The 21,319-nt window shown below is 47.2% G+C and overlaps 4 protein-coding genes across 4 annotated transcripts; 3 read left to right on the forward strand and 1 right to left on the reverse strand.

Moving 5' to 3' along the window:
- Window positions 1–560: 560 nt before the first annotated feature.
- Window positions 561–1,870, forward strand: FPRO_12545 (uncharacterized protein; the record flags this gene model as incomplete). Its single annotated transcript, XM_031224354.1, has 2 exons — window positions 561–1,456; window positions 1,507–1,870. The coding sequence occupies 2 exons, from the start codon at window positions 561–563 to the stop codon at window positions 1,868–1,870; spliced, it is 1,260 nt and encodes a 419-aa protein (XP_031089621.1).
- Window positions 1,871–2,334: 464 nt separating this feature from the next.
- On the reverse strand, window positions 2,335–7,423 carry FPRO_12546 (putative glucan 1,3-beta-glucosidase; the record flags this gene model as incomplete). The annotated part of the gene is made up of 10 exons (XM_031224355.1): window positions 2,335–3,845; window positions 3,898–4,992; window positions 5,060–5,804; window positions 5,856–6,012; window positions 6,075–6,142; window positions 6,196–6,373; window positions 6,423–6,448; window positions 6,501–6,566; window positions 6,617–6,795; window positions 6,859–7,423. 10 exons carry the CDS (start codon window positions 7,421–7,423, stop codon window positions 2,335–2,337), a joined length of 4,590 nt encoding a protein of 1,529 aa, XP_031089622.1.
- A 1,061-nt stretch (window positions 7,424–8,484) lies between these two features.
- FPRO_12547 (uncharacterized protein) lies at window positions 8,485–12,802 on the forward strand (the record flags this gene model as incomplete). The annotated part of the gene is made up of 6 exons (XM_031224356.1): window positions 8,485–8,758; window positions 8,808–8,928; window positions 8,978–11,778; window positions 11,832–12,136; window positions 12,202–12,303; window positions 12,365–12,802. 6 exons carry the CDS (start codon window positions 8,485–8,487, stop codon window positions 12,800–12,802), a joined length of 4,041 nt encoding a protein of 1,346 aa, XP_031089623.1.
- Window positions 12,803–13,046: 244 nt separating this feature from the next.
- On the forward strand, window positions 13,047–14,489 carry FPRO_12548 (uncharacterized protein; the record flags this gene model as incomplete). The annotated part of the gene is made up of 2 exons (XM_031224357.1): window positions 13,047–14,053; window positions 14,105–14,489. 2 exons carry the CDS (start codon window positions 13,047–13,049, stop codon window positions 14,487–14,489), a joined length of 1,392 nt encoding a protein of 463 aa, XP_031089624.1.
- Between the last annotated feature and the right edge of the window lie 6,830 nt (window positions 14,490–21,319).

Raw genomic sequence — 21,319 nt, forward strand, 5'->3', positions numbered from 1 at the left:
TCCCAATTAGTCAAATGGGGATTCGGGATATAACAAGCTTTGGCGAGAAGGTCGAGGAACAAAGATACAACTCTTTCCTCTATCTAAGTAAGCTCAATCAAGTTTCGGGATAGACCTCAACTGACCAGTTTTGAGAGTGTGCTTAGGTCACCTCCAACCAACAGATTAAGCAGGTTGAGGATGCAGTCTCGGGCTGGCGAACATAACGTGGTAGCCTTTCAAAGCTTGCTTGAGGAGTCTTGTGATGGATACTGGAGTAGCATGGATATATGTCATAGATCGCCCGCTTAATGAAAGAATATTGATAACACATATGCATATACTTGAGTAGGTGGGTAGAGTATGCTTTGCTTCTTCTTAATTACTCATAAATGACAACGAATGAGCTGATATGTTGTAAATGAAATCAACATCTGAAAATAGCCGTGTACGGGCCGACCTGCTCCAGTTCTGGTCCGTGCGCCACACAAGTAAGAGCAAACAGAAGAAGAGAAAAAACCCGCTGCGTGAAATCCCTCATTATTGCAACTCGCCACTTACAACTTAATGTGGCCGCGATAATGGACCCAAACCTCGAGCTTTATAGGAGTATATTACATCTTGGGCCCAAGGATCGCCGCCAAAGTATGCAGCATCTTTCGAAAGAGGAGTTGATCCGAGTCAAGACTCTAGTTGAAAGAGAACAATGGATTCAACGGCTTAAGGAATTAGTCGTTGGCCGGGATCTTGTTGAACTAGCTCTTACCGATCCTAAAGAGATTCAGGAGAACCCGCCTCTCCAAAATGCGCTGCTCGGACGGGCTTGCTATCCTGAGGATGAGAACAGCATGGTGAAGCGAATTTCAAAAGGTCTGAGGATGAATGGCGAGTCTTTGATCAACAGTGTCGCAAGCTTTGATGAAGGCTACTATCCTCCTATAACTAAGGATGCTTGGATCTTGGTCTATTGTGACTTGTTCTATATTGATGGAAATAATACAACGTTGCTTGAACTTTACACGTCACGGCTTCAAGAGGAAGAGTTGCAGACCCGGAGTGAACAAGCCAGGGAAGTCGCTCGACGCGATATTATGAAGCTGGCTCGCAGGAATGCCAAGTGGATGATTCCTGCCCTTGGGCGACTTTCTGATGAGGAATTGTCTCATATTGAGGACAGCTTCAGCGACACTTTGCACGAGCTCTGGAAGCAGGTATCCCACCCGCCACCAACCTGGATTCAGCATATCCTGGATGCCCAACAACCATGGGGTTTCACCTATTACAAATCAAAAGAAGTCGAAGAGAAGTATGGCCAAACATGGGAGGACACGTGGATCATGATCACGGATATGCCTCAGCAATCTTGGTCGAGCATCCATTGCCAAGGGAAGGTAGATGAGCTTAAAGCGTTGCAGACGGAAGACTGGGCTGTTCCGCCAACTTACAGAGGTTTGACCGAAGAAGATGCCTTTCGCAAGTAAGTGACGTTGAGCAACTGAAATGTAAATCGTACTGATCATTGACCAGACATTTCTGTGAGCACAGGAAATCTCTTTCGTCTCCTGGGATCTTACAGAACACATTTATCGTCGTTCCGATTGAGCAAATACCCAATGATCCCGATGATGAAGATCTGGATCCATGTTGGGTCTGGGCATATGATGCGGATTGGGATAGCGCTTCGGACGAAGACATATGCAACGGTGAGAAATACCAAGGCCGCATCAAAGTACCTCTCTATGCACTTGGAGGTTGGTTTTATGCCGCCCGTTGGGAGGACGGGGGCGTAAGTCTTCGAGATATGTGGCTCAAGGCGCAGACGGATGAGGACAATTTATGGATCTGCTATTCAAAGGTCCTGGAGAATTGGGATCATGAGCCGTATGTTTGATATGAGCATAATAGCATATGAGGCAGGACCTTGTCTCAACAGTGGCCCAGCTTGAGCAATGAGGTAACGGGAGCAGTACAAGCATTATCCGCCTGCTATATTGTTTACGTCAAACATTTGCGACTTTATGAAGCTTCTGTCTGGAAATGTCGTTGGGTCTTGCGTAAGAGCGGCCATTCCGCGTCTGCCCGAGGCCAAGTCCCATTGAAACGGCCAGTTCCATTCCTCTATCACATAGTTAAGGTCTTTGGCCCGCTTGAGGCCAAAGAGCTCCTCTGTTGTATCAATAGAATAACAGTGGGCTGACCTCATGTTCAAAATGTAAAGAGTTACGACAATGTTTCGCTACTATGAGCTCATTTTCCATTGCATTCATAATAGCCAACTCTCACTCAGAGCATGTCATAAGGTGTAAAAGGGACGACCTCATGAGTCAAGTATTGCAAAAAGAAGCGATGATGTTCTTAGCTAGCTACAACATTCTTGGTCTTGGTTGTAAAGACCTCAGCCACTCCTTTTCCACCACAGATGTCCCCTAGCTGGCCGCTACATGCTACATTGCATTCATCCATACTAGTCGTCTTAGCTCCCGGTGTCATTTCCCTACCGCAAGTGCAGAGCTTGCCCTCCCAGAGAGCGAAGAAGTCAGACTTCTTAGTCACAGTGCACAGACTTGCGCACGCATCGACGGACATCTCATCGGGAGACTCTATAGTGTCGCCACCTGTGGTACCACGTATGGCTTGCTTACTCCACGAGTAGCAACCAAGACTAGCGTACTGAATACGTAACATATCTTGATCGCCAAACACTTCGATAGCATCCTTACCTCCGCAGACGTTTGTGGTGTTACCGTTACAGTGCATGTTGCATTTGGAATCGTCAATGATCTGACTGTCCATACGAAGCTGATTGTCGCAGAAACACGAGTCGCCGTTCTGGATTCCCCAGACGGTCCAGCCGCGTTGCAGACAGAAGGACTGACAAGCTACGATGGACATGGGCTTGACGTGCTGCGCGTCGGCTAGAGTCAGGACAGAGCGATTCGTCGTGTCCGCCTCGCGGGCAAAGCAACCGAAGCGTGTATGCGGAGGAATGGGCTTGAGCGTCTGTGTCAAAACTTCCTTGGTTGGGCCGACACAGTAGGTTCGCCCTGGAACTAGATCCGTGGTACAGCTGCCTTCCGAAACGGAAGGATTGGACTGTATGAAGAGAGGCAGACTGATGTGATACTGCACAAGCACTCGAGCACAGTCATCGCCCTTCTCAACTGTATACCATCGCCCACATGCTTTGGTCGTATTGGTAGCGAGAGTAGCACCGCTGGGAGGAGGAACAGCCTTGTCAGCGTACTCAGAGTATGCCGGGTCTGAATTAGTGGTGTTGACTTCACGATCATACTCTCCGCCGGGCGGTGTAGTGCAGATGACTCTGCCGAGAACAATTGTGGCGGACTGGAGATTCCCGCAAAGCTCATGGACCCAGGGATTCAGGAGGCGGATGTCATCTTGCTGGAGGCCTGTGAAGTAGGCAACCGACATACACGTGTCATTCTCCTGCAGCTTGTATGTCTTACACTGGAGCGGCATGCAGATAGACACGCCCTCCATCATGTCGGCGCAGTCGAGGATATCTGGGTTACCGATGAAGATGGCTGCGGAAGAGACGCTATACTTGAGAGCTAGAGAGTCACAGGTGTCGCCAGCTTTGGTCGTGTACGTGACGCCAGAAAGACAAAATCTTGGCTCAGAAGGTTCTGATGGAAAAGGAGAATCTTTAGGGGTAGTGGGTACGTTGGACAGGGAGCATCGCTTGACTGCTTTCTTGAGAGCATCCTCATAGAAAAGGTCCCTGTTGTAGTAGGAGAAGGGGCTGGCTTGCATCATCTTGAGCCGGCCAACGTAGCAGTCGGAACATAGTTCGTTGGTTGGCATCTTGTCGATGGACTCAGAGAGGGTAAAGTTGTAGATGATATCTGCAACATGTTAGGACAGTGACAGAAAAAACGAGGGGTTTGGAATAATTACCGTTGCAGTACTTTCCAGTCTTCTTGTCCGTTTGGCATGTCTCGTTGATACCCTGTGAGATGAAGGATCCCAAGACACCGGCAGCCGCACCATTATGCCATGTTGCATTACCGCAATAGGTGTCGACAGCTGATCGCCAGTCCGACATGGAGCGTGCACAGCCCTCGTCGCAAACAGACTCGATATCAACATCTCTCGGGAGAATTCCATGGTATGAAGGTGTTGTCCACTCCTCCGTATAGTTGTCGCATCGCACAAGAGCAGTAAGCGCATTCTGGCAGGCTTCGGGGAATCTGTCAATGTCAAGCGCGTTCTCGGTGTGAATCCTATAGCCCTCGAAGTTGCGCTGTCCAGTGATGTTCTTTGAACCTCCAAGCCAAGCCAGGATCGAAGAAGCAAACCCGTTTCTGTTTGGCTTGCCCATGGTGGGGACTCCGTTGAGAGGGCTGACCATCTCGATACTGCCCAGCGTGACGAGATTCTGAACCCAAACATCATAGCTCTGCTCTGTGTAGAAGATCTTGTCCTGGCAGTCGTGCCTCCCAGAGTTGAGACACGTCTGATCGTAACGGTTGAAGAAGGAGTAAAGACCGGCACTCAGAACGTGGACTGCCGACGAGTCGATGATGCGTAAAGCCCAGGCCATAGCGCAAGACTTGGAGGTCTTGGTGCAGTTGTGGAACTCAGGATCGTTGGGGAAAGCGCCTGGTTTAAAAGGTGCTGGTGCTTCTGGAAAAGACTGGAAGTAGGGAGTTTCGGTCTGGATAAGACCCATGACGACGTTCTGAGCACCAGATAGTTGGTATTGGTATAGAACGCAGTGTTCGACTGATGTACCCCAGAGCCATGTCGGGCCCTTACTCTCGATGAGCATGCCACGACCAACGTAGATGTCAACTTGAGTCTGGTCGGCAGTGTCGAAGTCGTGATCTGCAGTCCACATCCAGACGTTTTCGAAGTAACCGGAAGAGTCGGGGGTCAAGTGAAGCATAAGAGACGCGGCAACGCAGTTCGGATTGACTTTACCAGACAGCTTGGGACAGTCCTTGACGGTGAGATCTGTACCCGCGGCGCCCCCAACTCTGAAGTGGGTATCTATCAAGAAGTGTTAGTCGAGATGATCGAGAACTCCATCGTGAGAAAGGAAACATGCCCCATAGACCTGCCGAGCCTTGGCCAGACTCGTGTACATTCCACTCCATCATGATGGCACCGGCCGTAGCTCCCTTGACAGTCATCATCATGTTTTGTATCTCCACAACACCAACTTGGCCCGGAAGGCCAACACGAACTGCAACGCGAGGCTTAAGGGGGTCTGCAAACTTGGACCCAGTAGCCATGATCTGAGGCCAAGCCTGCCCGATAACTCGCGAGCCAACAGGAATTTCAACAGTGTCTGTGATGATATATACGCCAAATGGAACATATACAATCGCAGACATGTTGGCAGCAGCCGAAAAGAGGTGTTTCAGAACAGCTGTGTCATCTGTCTTGCCGTCACCCTTGGCACCGTACGCCTTCGCATCAAGGATCTGACTGAAGCCCAGGTCATCATACTTTGGACGGCGACGCGTGAAGAACTGCTTTCGTCCGCCAGTGACGAGGGAATCGTTTCTCACTGGGCTGTCGAGATTGGCGCCATTGTGGAAGGCGGTCGTACCGTTGGCGCTGGTGACCCTGCCGAAACCCCAAGTATCGACGTTGACTGTTCCTTTACCGCCACGAAGAAGAACCTGGCTCTTGAAAGTGTCTTGAACAATGGTGTCGACGTTGTAGAAGCCAGAATTACTGAGTAGTAAAGCGGTGGAGTTGTCGGACATGACAGAGGTTGACACTGCGACCTTGACGTAATGGAAGCGTAGGTCGGTCAAGTGAAGAGAGCCTATTCCCTGGCCAGTACTCATAGGCTAGATGATTAGTATCCATCTGTAAGCGAGGTTATAGTCAAGAGAGCTTACCCCTCCTGCGCCACCAACAATGGTGAGACCAGTGTTGCAGTTGTCAACGACAATGTTCTGCATGGTCCATCCCCAATCCCAATGGATCTGAATAGCCGTCTCGGCCTCTTCGAAGTAAAGACCACTGGCCGTGAACTGTTGATTGCCCATGTACGCTCTAGTAATCCAAATGTTAGTGAAGAGGGATTCAAGTCGTTTAGGCTGGTTCAATCAACTCACCCGAACTTTCCTCCCACAAAGTATAAGTCGGAAAGGAAGCCACCGCTACCGTTCTCCATATAGATTCCCTGCAGTTACCGTCAGCTAATTGCTATTGCCAAAGCTTCGTGGAAGCACGTACCTGCTGCGTTGTCTTGGGATCATCCTTGAACTTTGTCATGTAAAAGTGGATGTTCTCGAGTGAAGTACCTTGCGCAACTTGCCAGTGAATCGCACAGACTTGCGCGTTGGCAGGTGTTGGGCGGACATCAATGATGAAGTTGCGGACACTCCGAAGAAAGTTGTTCTGATTCAGGTACCTAGAGATCCACGTTAGCTTGTGCCGTACTTGCTTGTAGGAAATATTACCATTCGGAGGTCTCTCCTGTATAAACCTGTGTATTTGGTCAAACTCAATGAATTGATAAAAACACCTCTTGCACTTACGTTGGAAGTGATAACACCAAGACCGACGAAACTCGGTGCCGCGATGATGGTCGGAAGGTCAAGTGGCTGTACTTGTGAGATAGGTCGGTAGCGAATGAGCCAAGTACATAACTTACATTGCCAATCATTTCCGTGTTGTAGTACTGAATGATAGAAGAACTAACTTTGTATGTACCTGGAGGGAAGTATACAGTTGCTGGGTATATCGTGCTTCCTGTACATTTGCCGCCACCACATCGACCACCACTAGAGATGGCTTTGTTAATAGCATCCGTATCGTCAGCAACTCCATCGCCTATCTCACGGTTAGAAAAATACATGCAGCTCACAGGCTCAATCTATGTTGAGGTCCACTTACCTTTGGCACCAAAGTCTTTGACATCGCGCCAGACTTGATATCCAGACGGAGCAAAGGGGCTAGAACCTCTCTGAGAGATAGTAGCCATCCACCAGTCCGAGCTGGCCCTCTTATGCAGGTTCTTGTCCTCGTCGACTACATGCTCAGGGACATCAGTATCATTTTCACTGTATCGAAATGCAGACGGCGGCTCGAGGACAGGCTTGATCAATCCTGAGTCGTACTGAAGCATAGGAGGCATCATATTGGTGTCATTGTTCTTGTACAAGAAGGTGTCCTTCAAGTGCTGAACGTCGGCTGCGTAGCCACCATCGAGGTCGGTGGAGGATGGCTTCCAGTTCTCTGAAAGAAGGCGGGCAGCCTTGATGAGCTCCTCAGGAACAGAATAGCGAAGATCTTTAGATGTTCCATTTCCTGAATCTCTTGCATTGAGTGACTTTACAGTACCGTTGCGATAATCAAGCGGTGGAGGTGCCTTCTCAGTCTTTCTAAGCTCTGTAGAGTTGAGTACTTCCAGACGGTTTGGGCGAGGATTGGCAATGATGGCGCGGTTGGCATGGGCCATGGCAGCTTGGCCAGCGGCCAAGAGCTTACGTGCAGCATCTAGGCTCGAGGTGTCGTGAGATGAGCTGTTGGAGGCGCGTTTATGGTGAGAATGCAAATGAGAGTGATGATGGCCCACGGATAGGACCGAAAAGGGCATGTAAAGCAACAACAAGAAGAATCGTAACCACATCGTGAGATAGTCTTGAAGAACGAATGGCAGATTTTGGCTATATTCTCATGTAAAGAAGGGCCTTGAAGTGTGAATGAGGACCAAGATTAAAGGAGGTTGCCTTAAACTATCTCTAGAGTGAAATGTCAGGGAGACGGAGCTTGAGCAATACCGCACGGAGATTTCCCTTTGCGAGCAGCCCGAGCAGGCCACCGAGCGACTTTTGCAAAAGGTCCAAGTGGACGATTCAGTTGCGAAATTATCACCTCGGATACATTCCGTTCTCCAGAATTGTCCCTTGACTCTCGGTTCCCGCCGGACTTTGCAGGGTTTCTATGCGAGGATATGGAGAAGGGTGGATCAAGACGTGCATCAAAAGTGGATGAGCTGAAAGATTTTTGGCCCTGGACCCTGAGAATCCAAACCCAATTAGGCTGCCAAGACTGAATAACATACAGAACCAATACAGTTGACCATCAGAAGAGAAGTTTATCCTATTATGTCATCCGACAGCCTGCTGCTTTAAAATTAAGGGTCTATAAACGGCCTGGGCCTTGGCAAAAAAGACCCTTCTTACCGCTGGATTAACCGCGTTCAGTCTCGTTCAAGTTAGAATACGAGTCAGACATGAAGCTGTAAATGAAGCGAGAAGTGAAGCGAGGCCAGTGATCTGACAAAAAGTGGTTCGTTGTTGGCGGAGCGTCTCAAAGGGAAATCTCCGAAATACCAACAAACTCCGATGGACCGAACTGCATGTGACATGGAAGCTTCTGTCTTTTGAACTTCAAGTCGCTCAACAGATTACATACCCAGATCGTGCTACTGGTCTTTTGATTTGCCAAATACACTCATTGTTGCTTCAATCTACGTTCATCTGTTACCCGACCAAACTGGTCCATATTCTCGCCATCATGACGTTGACGAAACGTCCTTACCGGCTTTTGATACTGTTCTTTTTCACTACTCTACTCCTCTCGGCCGCTGTATCTGCAGCAGAATGCAGCAAGACGAAACTCTGCGCAACTGGTTGCTGTAGTAGTGCAGGCTACTGCGGTACTACGAAGGACCATAGCGGTAAAGGCTGTCTGAGCACTTGCGACTTCAAGCTCGAGTGCGACAAGAGCAACCCGTGCAAAGGCAATGCATGCTGTTCCAAGTATGGCCATTGTGGACTAGGTCCAGACTGTAAGTGCAACTATTTTGATGCCTGTATCGTATTGTTAACCTTGGCGAGTTTGTGGAAAGGATTGTGTGGCTGGCTGTGACGCCAAGGGTGAGTGTGATCCGGGCGGTTTTGGCTCAAAGTTTGCCAACCATACCAAGTGTCCACTCAACGTCTGCTGTTCGAAGCATGGGTAAGTTGATACAGGCAGCTTGCAGTTGCTTCGAAGCTGACATCACTAGTTACTGCGGTACTACCAAGGATTTCTGCGGAAAGAAGACCGTCAATCGTCCATCATGCTCTGCAAAGGGCCCCATGCGAAGAGTAGTCGGATACATCGAAGGGTGGGCTTCCACAAGGTCCTGCGACAGTTTCAGGCCCTCTAATATCCCCGACGGCGTCTACACTCATATCAACTTTGCCTTCGCCAGTATCGACCCAAAGACCTTCCAGATCGTACCAGCATCCAGCAAAGATCCAGCTTTATACCGCGAATTGACACGCAAGAAGAAGATCGACCCCAAGTTGAAGGTCTTTATCGCCATTGGCGGTTGGGCCTTCAATGACCCGGGCCCGACCGTTACAACCTTCTCTGACATTGCACGTTCTGATGCAAACCAGAGAACCTTCATCAAGTCGCTCATCTCGTTCATGGCTACTTATGGCTTTGATGGTGTCGACATTGACTGGGAATACCCGGCTGCCGATGATCGCGAAGGACGAGAGGAAGACTTTGTTAATCTTCCCAAGTTCCTGAGCAATATCAAGAGCGCCCTCAAGCAGAGTGGAGAGCGTAACGGCCTCAGCATCGCAATCCCTGCTTCCTACTGGTATCTTCAGCACTTTGACCTTGAGAAGATTTCCAAGTATGTCGACCACTTCAACGTCATGTCCTATGACTTCCACGGTGCTTGGGATACTCCCAAATCATGGCTTGGCAACCATCTCAACTCTCATACCAACTTGACTGAGATCAAGGAGGCCTTCGATCTGCTCTGGCGCAACGACGTCGACCCCGATCAAGTCAACATGGGACTCGCATTCTATGCACGCACGTTCACCGCATCCAGTAGCAGCTGCATGTCTCCAGGTTGTCTCTTTGATGCAGGTGGCCCTGCGGAGCCTTGCACTGACGCAGTCGGTGTCATGTCCAACCCTGAGATCATGCGCAAGCTGGGGGGCAAGATTGGGTCAGGCGATCTGGACAAGGCTGCCGCTATCAAGACTCTCAAGTTTGGTACTACGTGGTTGACTTACGATGATGTCGATACTTGGAAGCTCAAACTGGACTTTGCTCGCAGCCAGTGTCTTGGGGGAGCCATGGTCTGGGCCATCAGCCAAGACACTTCCGACGGGAAATTCTCCAAGCAACTGCAGGAGGCTACGGGTTACAAGTCCAAGGGCGTCACGACATTCAACAGCACCAAGTCTCTTGGAGGTGGTGTTTTTATTGAGACCTCAGAGAGTGAAGCCAATGCCGATGTCAGCGACGAGCAATGTCGATGGACTAACTGCGGAGAGACATGTCCGAGCAAATGGAAAACAGTCCCAAGGCAAGATCCCTACCGAACCAGCTCTAAGGAGATCATGATGGACGGAACTGCCTGCAACGGCAATGGGATACGGACATTCTGCTGCCCCCCTAAAGAACAGCCCTTTTGTCAGTGGCTTTTCCACAACAATGGAGCCTGCACACCTGGTTGTCCATACGATGATATGGTTGAGGTGGCGTCAACTAAGCTTTCATGCGATCATGGCAAAGCCCAGGTTGCCTGTTGTAGAGGCGACACCCCAGCTCTAGATGTCTATCGTCAGTACAAATGGTACGGCAAGGAGTCTGAGTGCGCTGTCGACCAGGGCAAAAAGCAGTGCGGATGGAGCAACACGTTCGATACACAATTCGTTTCGAGCTATAGTGGTAGTGGAGGCCAAAAGTGCTTTAAAGGCAACGGGGAGAGGGGACAAAGGCCACTTTGCGAAAACACAAGAGACGAGACCAAGCCGCACTTCACTAATTGCATATGGTCGGACGACTACTATATGAGCCGCAAGGATACTGTCACGACGGGTACATGCAACAGTAATTGTCCTAAAGACATGGTTAAGGTGACTCTGCAATCCGAGAATAACAACTGCAATAAGGGTACTTCGGCCTACTGTTGCGACATCACAGCCTCTTACGATTTCACTGATATCAAAGATGATGATCTTGAGGTGTCGTTCAAGAAATGGGCTAAAGAACCGACATGTCCCAACTTGGGTCCTCTCGCCGGGGAGAAGTTCTCATCGCGCTCTCTGGGTAACCCAGCTTTTGATGTTGGTGAGCAATTGTCTGAACTGGTCGAGCGTGATGATGCTCTTGTGGCTGTGCCTTTTGGAATTACCATTGTATTGGCATTCCAAAGGATTATGACATCTCCACCAAGCTCTCGCAACACCAGGGATCTCCAGGACCTGGTCAAAACGTATATCACCCCGAAGTGGGCACATATCACTGTGGCCTATATCGCGGGAATGTTATGGGAGATCAGAGACGATGTCAAGACGACACTGATAGCAGCCTGGAACTTCATCTGCAATATTGATGCAGAAGAGAAAGAAGCGAAACGGGTTGCAAACCTCCCATCGAGCAACAGGTTCTGTCACATACCGTCACTCAACACTTACGATCCAGGATCATTGGAAGATCCTCGCGGCAAGTCAATTGCCACGGAGGTATCTGGTCCTATTGGCCCTATTGGCGGTCCTGGTGACTTGAAGTTCCCGTTCAACGAGATGAAATGGTCAACAGAATGGGTGAAAGACGACGCACTTGAAAAGAGGGCGAAAACATATGGTTCTCCGCGTCCTTTCACAGTTGAATGTCGAGGTGGGAACCCCAAATGGGTCATAAAATCCATGCCGTATCCTAGTGGAGATAATGGAGATCACTTGGCAGAGAAAAACGGCGACGAGAAGAAGTATTACGTCGACAATCTGGGTAGCTGTGTTTCTGCTATCGTGATGGACAACGGCCATAATAAGGATGGGAACAAATATATATGTGAGTAACAACAGCCCGACCCCCGCATCTTTTTTTTTACTGACTCCAAACAGCTGAGCACATTTTGGAACTTCAGTCAGTCCCCATGTTTATGGAATACACGATGGGCGTCCAAAAGAGACTGCAAACCAAACTCAGCCGTTCTCGTCTTCCAATCAATGCCCCATTCAACCCAGATTCTTCGAGGCTTCTTCCTTGCTCCTTTTGGGTCAATGATTTCCAGTATGGTTTCGCCGAGTGGAACAAGAAATATGGGACGACTACCCCAACGGCCGCTTTATTCACATTGCTCGGCTCAACCCAGAACAGTGAGCATATGGTAAATACCGAATCCAAGTTCAACGGGAAGAAAGGCCTGGTATGTTTCCCTTTCCGCTCTTCTACCTGGCCGCTGCCTATCTTGATCTCTCTAATCATCACTAGCTTTGGGAATTTAAAGAGCCTGTCGGGGCGCCGACCTGGAATGATCTATATGCTGCCGTGGACGACGTGACAGTCTTACACGCTTTTGAGCAGTTAATACTGGTATGAAGAGTTCCCCGTCTATGGCAAAGCTCGACAGATTTCATACTAATGATCTCACCAGGTTGAACAAGTCTTTCCTTATCTCGCAAAGCCAGGTATACAAGATAAGCTCCTCGGTGCCCACCAAGATGTGATTGCTTTTCTGGACGAGTACGAGGAGCTGTATCGAAAACAACATCCCACGGCCGTTCATATGGGTCTTTCCGACATGTGGCGTAACTTCATGACCGAATTGCTTACCAAGATGAAGGATTGGGCTGAAGAATGGCTTGAGTATCGAATAAACATAATGGTGGCCGACTGGACGGCTGAGCACGCACGAAGGGAGGCGGTGGCGCGAGCATACACAGCGGCGGGTCATCCAAGCGCTCCGGGCGCGGCAGTGGCCGCCAACGCAGCATTAAAATACCTCACGGATGCCCGGAAGCACTCGCAGCAATACTCTAGTTTTGTTGCATCCTTCGACCCCAGCATCTTTCTGACAACACCCGATGCTTAGAATTTGTTAAGCAAGTATATAGACCATAACATTGCAAAAGTGGAGAGAGCGATGAAAATTCAATCAATAGAGTCATTGACCTTTTTTTATGCATTGATTGGCCCACATCTACAGTGGAGTTTAGCTGTTCGCTACCTAATAAAAGGAAAAAGCGTACTCGCGTAATTCCCTCACAATTTTTAGTCCCCTCCCTCCATAACCAAGCCTCATCGTCACCAGCACGACTTAAGTCACCGACCTCACGATGGACCCAAACTTGGAGCTCTATAGGAGTGCCTTAGACCTGCCGCTATCGGAGCGAAAAGATCGCTTGCGGCATCTTTCACAGGCGGAACGGGCGAGGGTTTGGATGATTGTGGACAGGGAGAAAAAGCTGCAGAGCCTGGAAGAGCTCATCGCAGGGCGGGATCTCGTTCAGGTCGCCTTAAATAACCCGTCAGAGATCATATCAAATATGCGATTGGAATATACCCTCCTTGGCCGAAGCATTTACCCCTCTGACGAGAATATGATGGTCAAACGCGTCACCAACGATGTTGCAAGAACCAGTCAGAGCTTCATCGATTATGTTGCGGATTTCGATCAAGGTGCTCGGCCTCTCCCCCTGGATGCCTGGAAGTTAGTCTACTGCGACTTATACTTTGTCGATGGGGGCAGTGCTACACTACAGGAGATCTACGAAGCACGTCTTCGAGAAGAGGAGCTACAAACTCCTGCCGCCCGAGCCAGAGACCTTGTACGGAATAATTCACTCAAGAAAGCTCGGAGAAACTCCAAATGGATGATTCCGGCCATCAAAGGCCTTCCGGCTGAGGATCAGTGCCAATGGACACTGCAGGACGTTACATCCGTGCAAGAACTCATGAGACAGGGAAAACACGAAGAAGCTATGGGTCCGCTTTCGAAACAGCATGAATATAAGCAGACTCTGGCAAGACTCTGGAAACAGGTGTCTCCTGCGCCACCAGCTTGGATGCGGCACATCCTCGAAACTCGTCGAAAATGGGGATTTGTCCACTATTTATCCAGACAGGTTAACCAGAAACATGGCTCTAACTGGGGACCACTTTGGAGCGACATTCAATTAACCTGGACGAACACTTATGGTGGTAGAGATATGGCAGATGCAACTTGGATGACCATCCATTGCCAAGGTGAAGAAAACCGAAAGGTGTTGGAGCCGCTCCTGACTGAGGATTGGCCTGCGTTTCAACCTTCGCCAGAATTACCTGAAGACGACGACTTGAGAACGTGAGTTGAGCAGCTAAGTCCCCTCGAATAAATATACTAATTATGTTGCAGACACTTTAAACAATATGTACGGGAGAAAGACCATCTCCTGTCGCCTGGGATTCTACGAAATACCTTCATCGTGATTCCTATTGAACTGATCCCCAAACCGTCTGAGGATGACGATTTTACGACGAGCGAGAATCTTGATCCTCACTGGGTTTGGGCATATGATGCCGACTGGGATGGCTCAGGTGAAGAAACTGTCGTCGATGGGGAGACGTACCAGGGACGCGTCAAGGTGGCAAAATGGTCAATCAGCTCGTGGTTCTACGCTGCTCGGTGGGAGGGAGTGAGTCTTCGGGATATGTGGCTCAAGGCGCAGAAACACCCGGAAAAGTTATGGATCTGTTATATCAAGAACCTAGAGGAATGGGATCATGAGCCGTATGTTTAGCTTCGAGCTCGGGAGAACCGGATCTTGATCATGCTTAAGCTATTACTTGAGCAGTGAGCTGGGTATAGCTAAGGACTTGCAGATTCTAGCCCGATATAACGGTTTAGAGCCCTAGAAGGATAATATCATGACTGTGTGAAGTTATCTCTATGAGACATTTTTTTTTTTTTTTTTTTTTTTTTTGAAAATAAAAAAAAATGGAATCGAACTCAGCTAGAAAATACTGAGAGCAATGTGGATAATTTTCATATCTGGGTTGTTGGATTCCGTTCGTACAGTCGTAATAGAAAGACCGGAGTAGCTGAAGCGAATGCGCAAGCAAACACGGGTCCTTGATTCTGTCTACTGATGTAGCCTAAATTTATTGCTGATCGATGATTGTAAATTCGTCATGCTCCGGTTCAACGGAAAAATACCCTGTACTTAATCGAACTATGAGCCATATCGCTATCAATCACGTGATCTGCCAACGCGCTTCGCGTGCAAAGCTGTAACCTTGAAAACTCGTATGCACTCTACTAGTCTAGTTGCTACTCTTGACCACTTTCACCAAAGGACATCGTCGAGCAGCCATGGTAAAAGCTTTTCCATGACCGTGGGTTCGGAGTGAAGCTAATTGTGATTGACAGGAGGTTCAACCATTTCACCAGGAAGCCTTTGACGCAGCCGCGATAGAAGGGAGCACTGATGAAATCAAGGGTACCGGTCAAATCATCCATTGGACCAACTGTGATCGTGCATTCCAAAAAAAATGTCAAGGCGGTGTTTGGCTGGGCATGCCCAAGGAGGGAGGTTGGGTGAAGGTCGATCCGGGCTTTTCTGTTTATTTTGTGAGGGGCTCCAAGGGCGAGGTCCGGACGGCGGTAGCGGCATAAGCTCCATTGATGAAGAAGCGGGTTTGTAAGGATCATCACTCGTTGAATCTTATAGCTTTTATTCAAGTTTCAATTCACCGACGTGAAATATTCAAGAGTAACCACTGATTTCATGAGTTATGATGTCAGTCTTCGCGACGCAATCAGGTGCCTGGTAATTTACTCAAAGACCAATACCCAATGGCGACTCCACGACGCCCTTACTTGAATACCTCTCAGTAACTCTATTGGTTGATCGTCACTTGCGCCTTCGTGCAGATCGACCGAGACAGTCTCCAGACGCGAAATCCTGACTCGGTCACGAGCCCTGCGTCTGCCAATCTCAGACGGGTAACTGCGCGCAGCGTCAAGCCGGATCAAATGGTAAACCGGCATGTTCTCAATGCCATGCACATTTTCTTTCTGGGAGCCCTTAAGGTCCCCGAAGACTCACTTGAATGTAGTCATTATAAGCTTTATGCACTATATGTAGTCCGGTTTGTAAAACGGTTTAGCTTCAGGAACGGCGATCACGATGGCATGCAAAAACGATCTTGGTTAGTGCAGATCATGAACATGGTGTGAAGCTAAGTTTTGCCACAAATGGCTCCGAACTGCGGACAAGCCCGGAACCAACCAAAGACAGACAGGTCAGCATTCTCTTTTCATTGTCAAGAACAATTGAGCAGGCGGAGAGACAAGATCGAAGAGAAGGTAGTCAAAGAGCGGCAAAATTAGAGTAACAAAGACATCTCTTTTCATAATACCCTCACGGCCAACGCCTACTTCATAAACCGGCACACACAGTCACTTCAGGCAGTTGGACCCCCAGATGATATGCTGAGAAGCATGCAGCTTAGTCGCTGGGAGATAAGAGGCCGAATCTGTTACAGAACAGAAGGCTTTGTGGGAACCTTTGCGCAGCGACTCGATCCAGAAGGTACCGTAATGCAAATGGAGCAAAAATGAGGGTCCAGCACCTCAAGGACATGGCGTAGACTTGTTGACAGGAGGCGCTGCTCGCAAACCAGGTACTAAATGATCCTCTGAGGACTTCTCGCCGTTTCGCTGTAGACTGCTAAGGTATTGGTATTGGTACTTGGGACCTTCGCGTTAAGAGGGCGATTAGGGGGGAGGAAGAGCGGAAGGGAGAGACATCTGGAAATAGAATGACATCTTTATGGTATTATGATATCGCTCCGAGGTTTAGATGCATTTGCATAGGGGATACTGCTTAATCATTAGAGGTCAGTCATATTCGCAGTTTTACAAAGGAAAGAGAAGATAGATGGCCGACGTAGAGGTTCTAGTGAACATACTGAAGCTTTATTCACCATCTGGGAGTTTGTTCTGCAGCTTCTCAACGATAAGAGGGCTGGCTTGTTCGTTCTCGATATCATCATATTCCACCTCTAGCGGACAACAACAAGCGGTTCTCAAGTACATCGCAAAGCACTGGCTAAACAAAATGTAGTGAAAATTGGGCTTGTGAGTTGAGACCTTTGGTGCTTTGCCAGAGTGGCGCAGCTATCTCCGACTAATGCATATATTTAGGGGCCCAAGACTTCGCCGGAGAGTGCATCGGCTTCGGTTACATCCTCTTCCGAGCACACTAGAACCTCTGTAAAGAGTACTGCCTGGGTAGTCTCGGTGGCTTCAGTACTTAAGTTTAGGGAAGGGGCCTGCTAAAGCTGCCAGGTCCTAACAGTATCAAAGCTGGCTAAGCAATCCAATCTGGCCCTGGCAGTGTCAGCAAGAATGCCCAAATACTCAGACCCCACAGCCCTTAGCTAACTTTCCACATTTTCTCTTCTTCCATCATTCACACTCAAATCCTCTACCCGTCGTATTATCCGCAAAACACAATCCAACTCTATTCCCCTTTTACAACTAAGTCAAACCTTCAGCACCGCAATCATATCCGTAGACCTGCCAGTTAATCGCCTTAAGCTTAACGCCCTCCGCAAGAAGATAGCGATCATATCTGACGAGAACAAGTATCTAAATAACCAGAACGACAACCTTATAGAAAACAATGGCCACCTCGCCATTAAAAATAAGGAGATAAAGAAAAAGCTCGCCTTAGCCAAAAAGCAGGCCTAGAAGTACTTTAACTTCTAGCACTCAGCAGAAGAGGAGCTTACCAGACAGCTAGAGCTAAATAATAAGCTTAAGCAACAGCTTAAGGCCGCCAAGGCAGAGGCACACAAAGCCTCAAATTAAAGCCAGAAATTCTCCTAACTACCGTAAGTTATTAACTAATTCGCTGCATGTTAATAACCTGACTATTAACATTTTCCCAGGCCCCCGGAATGATCACGAATTCATAGCCATAAGTCAACAAGGGACATCTCCACCAGAGAGACAGGGACTTTACAGGCACTAAAGTTATTTTTCCGATAGCATAGAAGGGTTACCAGGGCAGAACAAAAAGGGTTAGCAAGATAGAAAGTCCTTTATACAGTCTCTTAATCACATATAGTTTCCTGTAGCTTCCTGTAGTGCTATATAAATCAGTATTAAAGCCAGACAAAATTCTTTAGTGAAATTATAAAGTGTTATTTCGTAATTATAACCTCTTAAATGCACTAGCACCACAGCACACAGCACCGACCATAATCGGCCGTTTATATACTGCAATACACTAGTTTCCACTAACACCAAGGCTAAACTTATGCATTATGCTAAAGTAGACAGTGGCAAAGTATCAAAAGACTTAGGTCGAGGGCCTCGCATAGCAGAGCTTACATCCCAGATCTAATAACATAGTAACGCATTTCGTTCCCCCCCACAATAACAACAACGCTTTCATCCTTCCTTCAGTGCTGCATCTCTACTATTTCAGACTTTCGCAGCAACACTCCCAGTATATATATATAAGAAACTTTAAGCTCCATATGCAGCCAACTCTTTCGCGCCGCCCGTCAATCTAGAGGACCGCCTTCTTGATTCAAGTTTCCTGACCAACACCTCAATCCCAAACGCTCCCCTCTGCAAATAGTCTCACCCGCCAGCTTGCACATCATGGCGGTGGAACTTAATAAGTAAAGCACCTTCTCTCGGCAATCGCTTCATGCAACGCGTCTAAGGATATCTCGGCGGCTAGGGGAGGATGCAGAACCGCAGGGGGGAGTTAGCCCAGTCAATCGCGCCAAGATAAGGTACGCAATACACACAGAACTTATCGTCACTTAATGACACAGCTCAGACCAAGAGAAAGTCCATAACTTCAGGTAGTAATAGGTCTAGGGACATCAGCAAGGCAGGGGACATAAAAGAAGCAACTTAAAGCAATATACTTAACTACAAGATCAAGCAATAAGATCAGTAACTTAGCCTGCCTTAATATACACTCTTAAAGCGCCATCCGCCCTTTAATATTAACAGACCGTACTTATCAAAAGGTTTTAACAGTTTGCCACAAATACAAGTCAAAACGTCAAAATTATATAGAGCAGACCGTATTAAAATAAGCAGAGATGCAACACCTAAGCTCTGCACCAATCAAATAAGAAGGAAGATTTAGACTAAAGGGGTCACAATCTCTTAAAACCCTAAGTCAAGTCAGCACGCAAGCGGCCTTAACTAAGCAGGGTATATAGATGCTTATGCAATATTTCTTTTAAGCATATAGAGGATATAACATCCTAAAAAGTCTATATTTCCCACTATTATCCTACATAAGCTAGTCATTATTACAAGCCCTATAATACCCATCCCATATCCTAATAAGTATTAACAATACTTAGCACATTCTACTCTACATTTATCCAGTCTACTTAATCTCCTTCTACACTTACTTCTCGGAGTATATATACACAAGGCCAATCACGCTCATCCTCTTCTTATATATCTCTCAGGACCCATTCCATCACCAAAGTCAAGGCTATATCTACCAAATCATAAAGTCACTCAGAAGCTATTTATAACCTTAAGGGGTTAAGATATAATTTCTCTTTTATTACTATAGGTCAAATATATTATCCTTTTTATCTTAATTAAGCTAATAACAACTCAATTTAGGTATAATTTTACATATCCTAAAGAACCCTCTACTTCCATCTAAACGCATAAATACACCACCATCACAATATCGCCAACCAATTTATATTCATCCTATTAAGCAAAGTCTTATACTACCTCTAATTCCCAATTAAGCTCTTTATCTCCTGCCCCATTATATAAGCCGCCGCCATCTTGCCATTTGCACACTTAGCCCTTAGATTTGCCCCATTCTCTAATAACACCTTAACCAGCGCCACATTACCCCTTAACATCACAAACGCCAGTTCTATCTTGCCTGCAATATCTAGCACATCAGCATTAACGCTATATCTTATCAGCAGGGCTACTATCTTATAGTTATCCTATCTGCATGCAATTTGCAGTAAGGATCGGCACTAAGAATCTTATTCATTAGGCTTAGCACCGTACTAGAGGAGGAGTTTGGTTATAGCGAGGTGTTGCTTTAAGACTGCTGCGCAAAAGGCTAGTTTGCCGCCAGTAGATTAGAGTGCTTTATTCTGCAGGAAGAGTTTCACAAAGTCGAGATCGCTATATAAGACAGCATGCTAAAGTGCAGTTTAATTATTGCCGTCGCTGCCGATATAGCCAGATACTAAACCTTTCTAAAGAAGCAGTTTTACATAAGCAGATTGTTTATAATACACCGCATACTACAACGCACTTAATCCATATATATCCCTTATATTAGGATAGATTATAGCGCTAGATAGGATAAATCTAACAATAGCTTCCTGGCCGCACTCTACAGCATACAACAGTGCAGTTCAGGCTTGGTCGTCTATAATAAGATATGCTGTATCTCTTCTTGCCAAAAGCTAGCTGACAAGGCGCTTATAGCCAGCACAAGCAGCAAGATATATCGTAGACCGGGCCTTATCATGCATCATCCCGGATAGATCTTGAGCTAGGAGGTACCAGACTGACCCAGCATTGCCTGCTAACGCGGCTTCTGTAAGTAATAATAGGGTATTACGCTTAATAACTATACGAGATTCGGATAGTATATCAGCCTGCCCTCCCTTTTATCGTGCCATTCGGGAGATTGATAGGAGGTAGAGCCGTATATATAGAGACTTCACGAGGTATTAAGTGAGATTGAAGTTATTTAAGTCAATCCACTCCAACTCATCAGTCCTGCATCTCTCAAAATGCTCTATCATCAAAAATATATCCCTTAAATACACTGCAATCAACTTATCCCTTATCCTAATTCTCGTATAATGCAGCACATAAAGGCCCCTACCCGAAGTATCCTGCGCAATAAACGGCACCTGTATATGTATCCCTTTATTAGTGATTGTAAATAGACTATTATATGGTATAAACGGATTCCATAAGATAATATCACCTAAATGCTTAAATGCAGCTGGTATCAGGGCAAGTAAACCGCCCCAGGCACTAGTGGTTTTCCAGGCAAAGAGACTGTAATCGTCTAATACGCGCATAATCTCTTCTTAAAGATAATAGAAGGCCTTATTACCTTCTCCGTAAAGGAGGGGCATATTAATGCTAAAGATACCTATTAGGGAATATACCCTATCTTCTTTTCTTGTGGTGACTCTATCAGCAGCCCATGACATTCTCTGCGCGATACTAGTCGTCTCTAGCTCTTTACTATCACAGAGAATAGATTCTAGTATGCTTATTCTCTGCAATAGTACCTATACCAAGCTTCTCTTAATGCCTAACTTATGCCAATCTTTATCGAAGAAGATCATTAATCTTAACGCAATAAGCTCCTATAGCATCTAACCTCTAGTAAACCATCTACTATTCAGGATTTCAGAAACAGTAGAAATATCTGCAAGGTATATATAATAAATACTAGCCTCTTAATAATAACGATATATAAAATTAATTGCTTTACTTAGTTCTGCGCTACTCGTCTTATCGATACAGCAGGTATCGTCCTAGATATACTTAAAGCCATTCTCTCGCGCTATGCAACAG

The sequence above is a fragment of the Fusarium proliferatum genome (assembly GCF_900067095.1).
Source record: "Fusarium proliferatum ET1 genome assembly, contig: FPRO_scaffold015, whole genome shotgun sequence".
In the NCBI taxonomy this organism is placed as follows: Eukaryota; Fungi; Ascomycota; class Sordariomycetes; order Hypocreales; family Nectriaceae; genus Fusarium; species Fusarium proliferatum.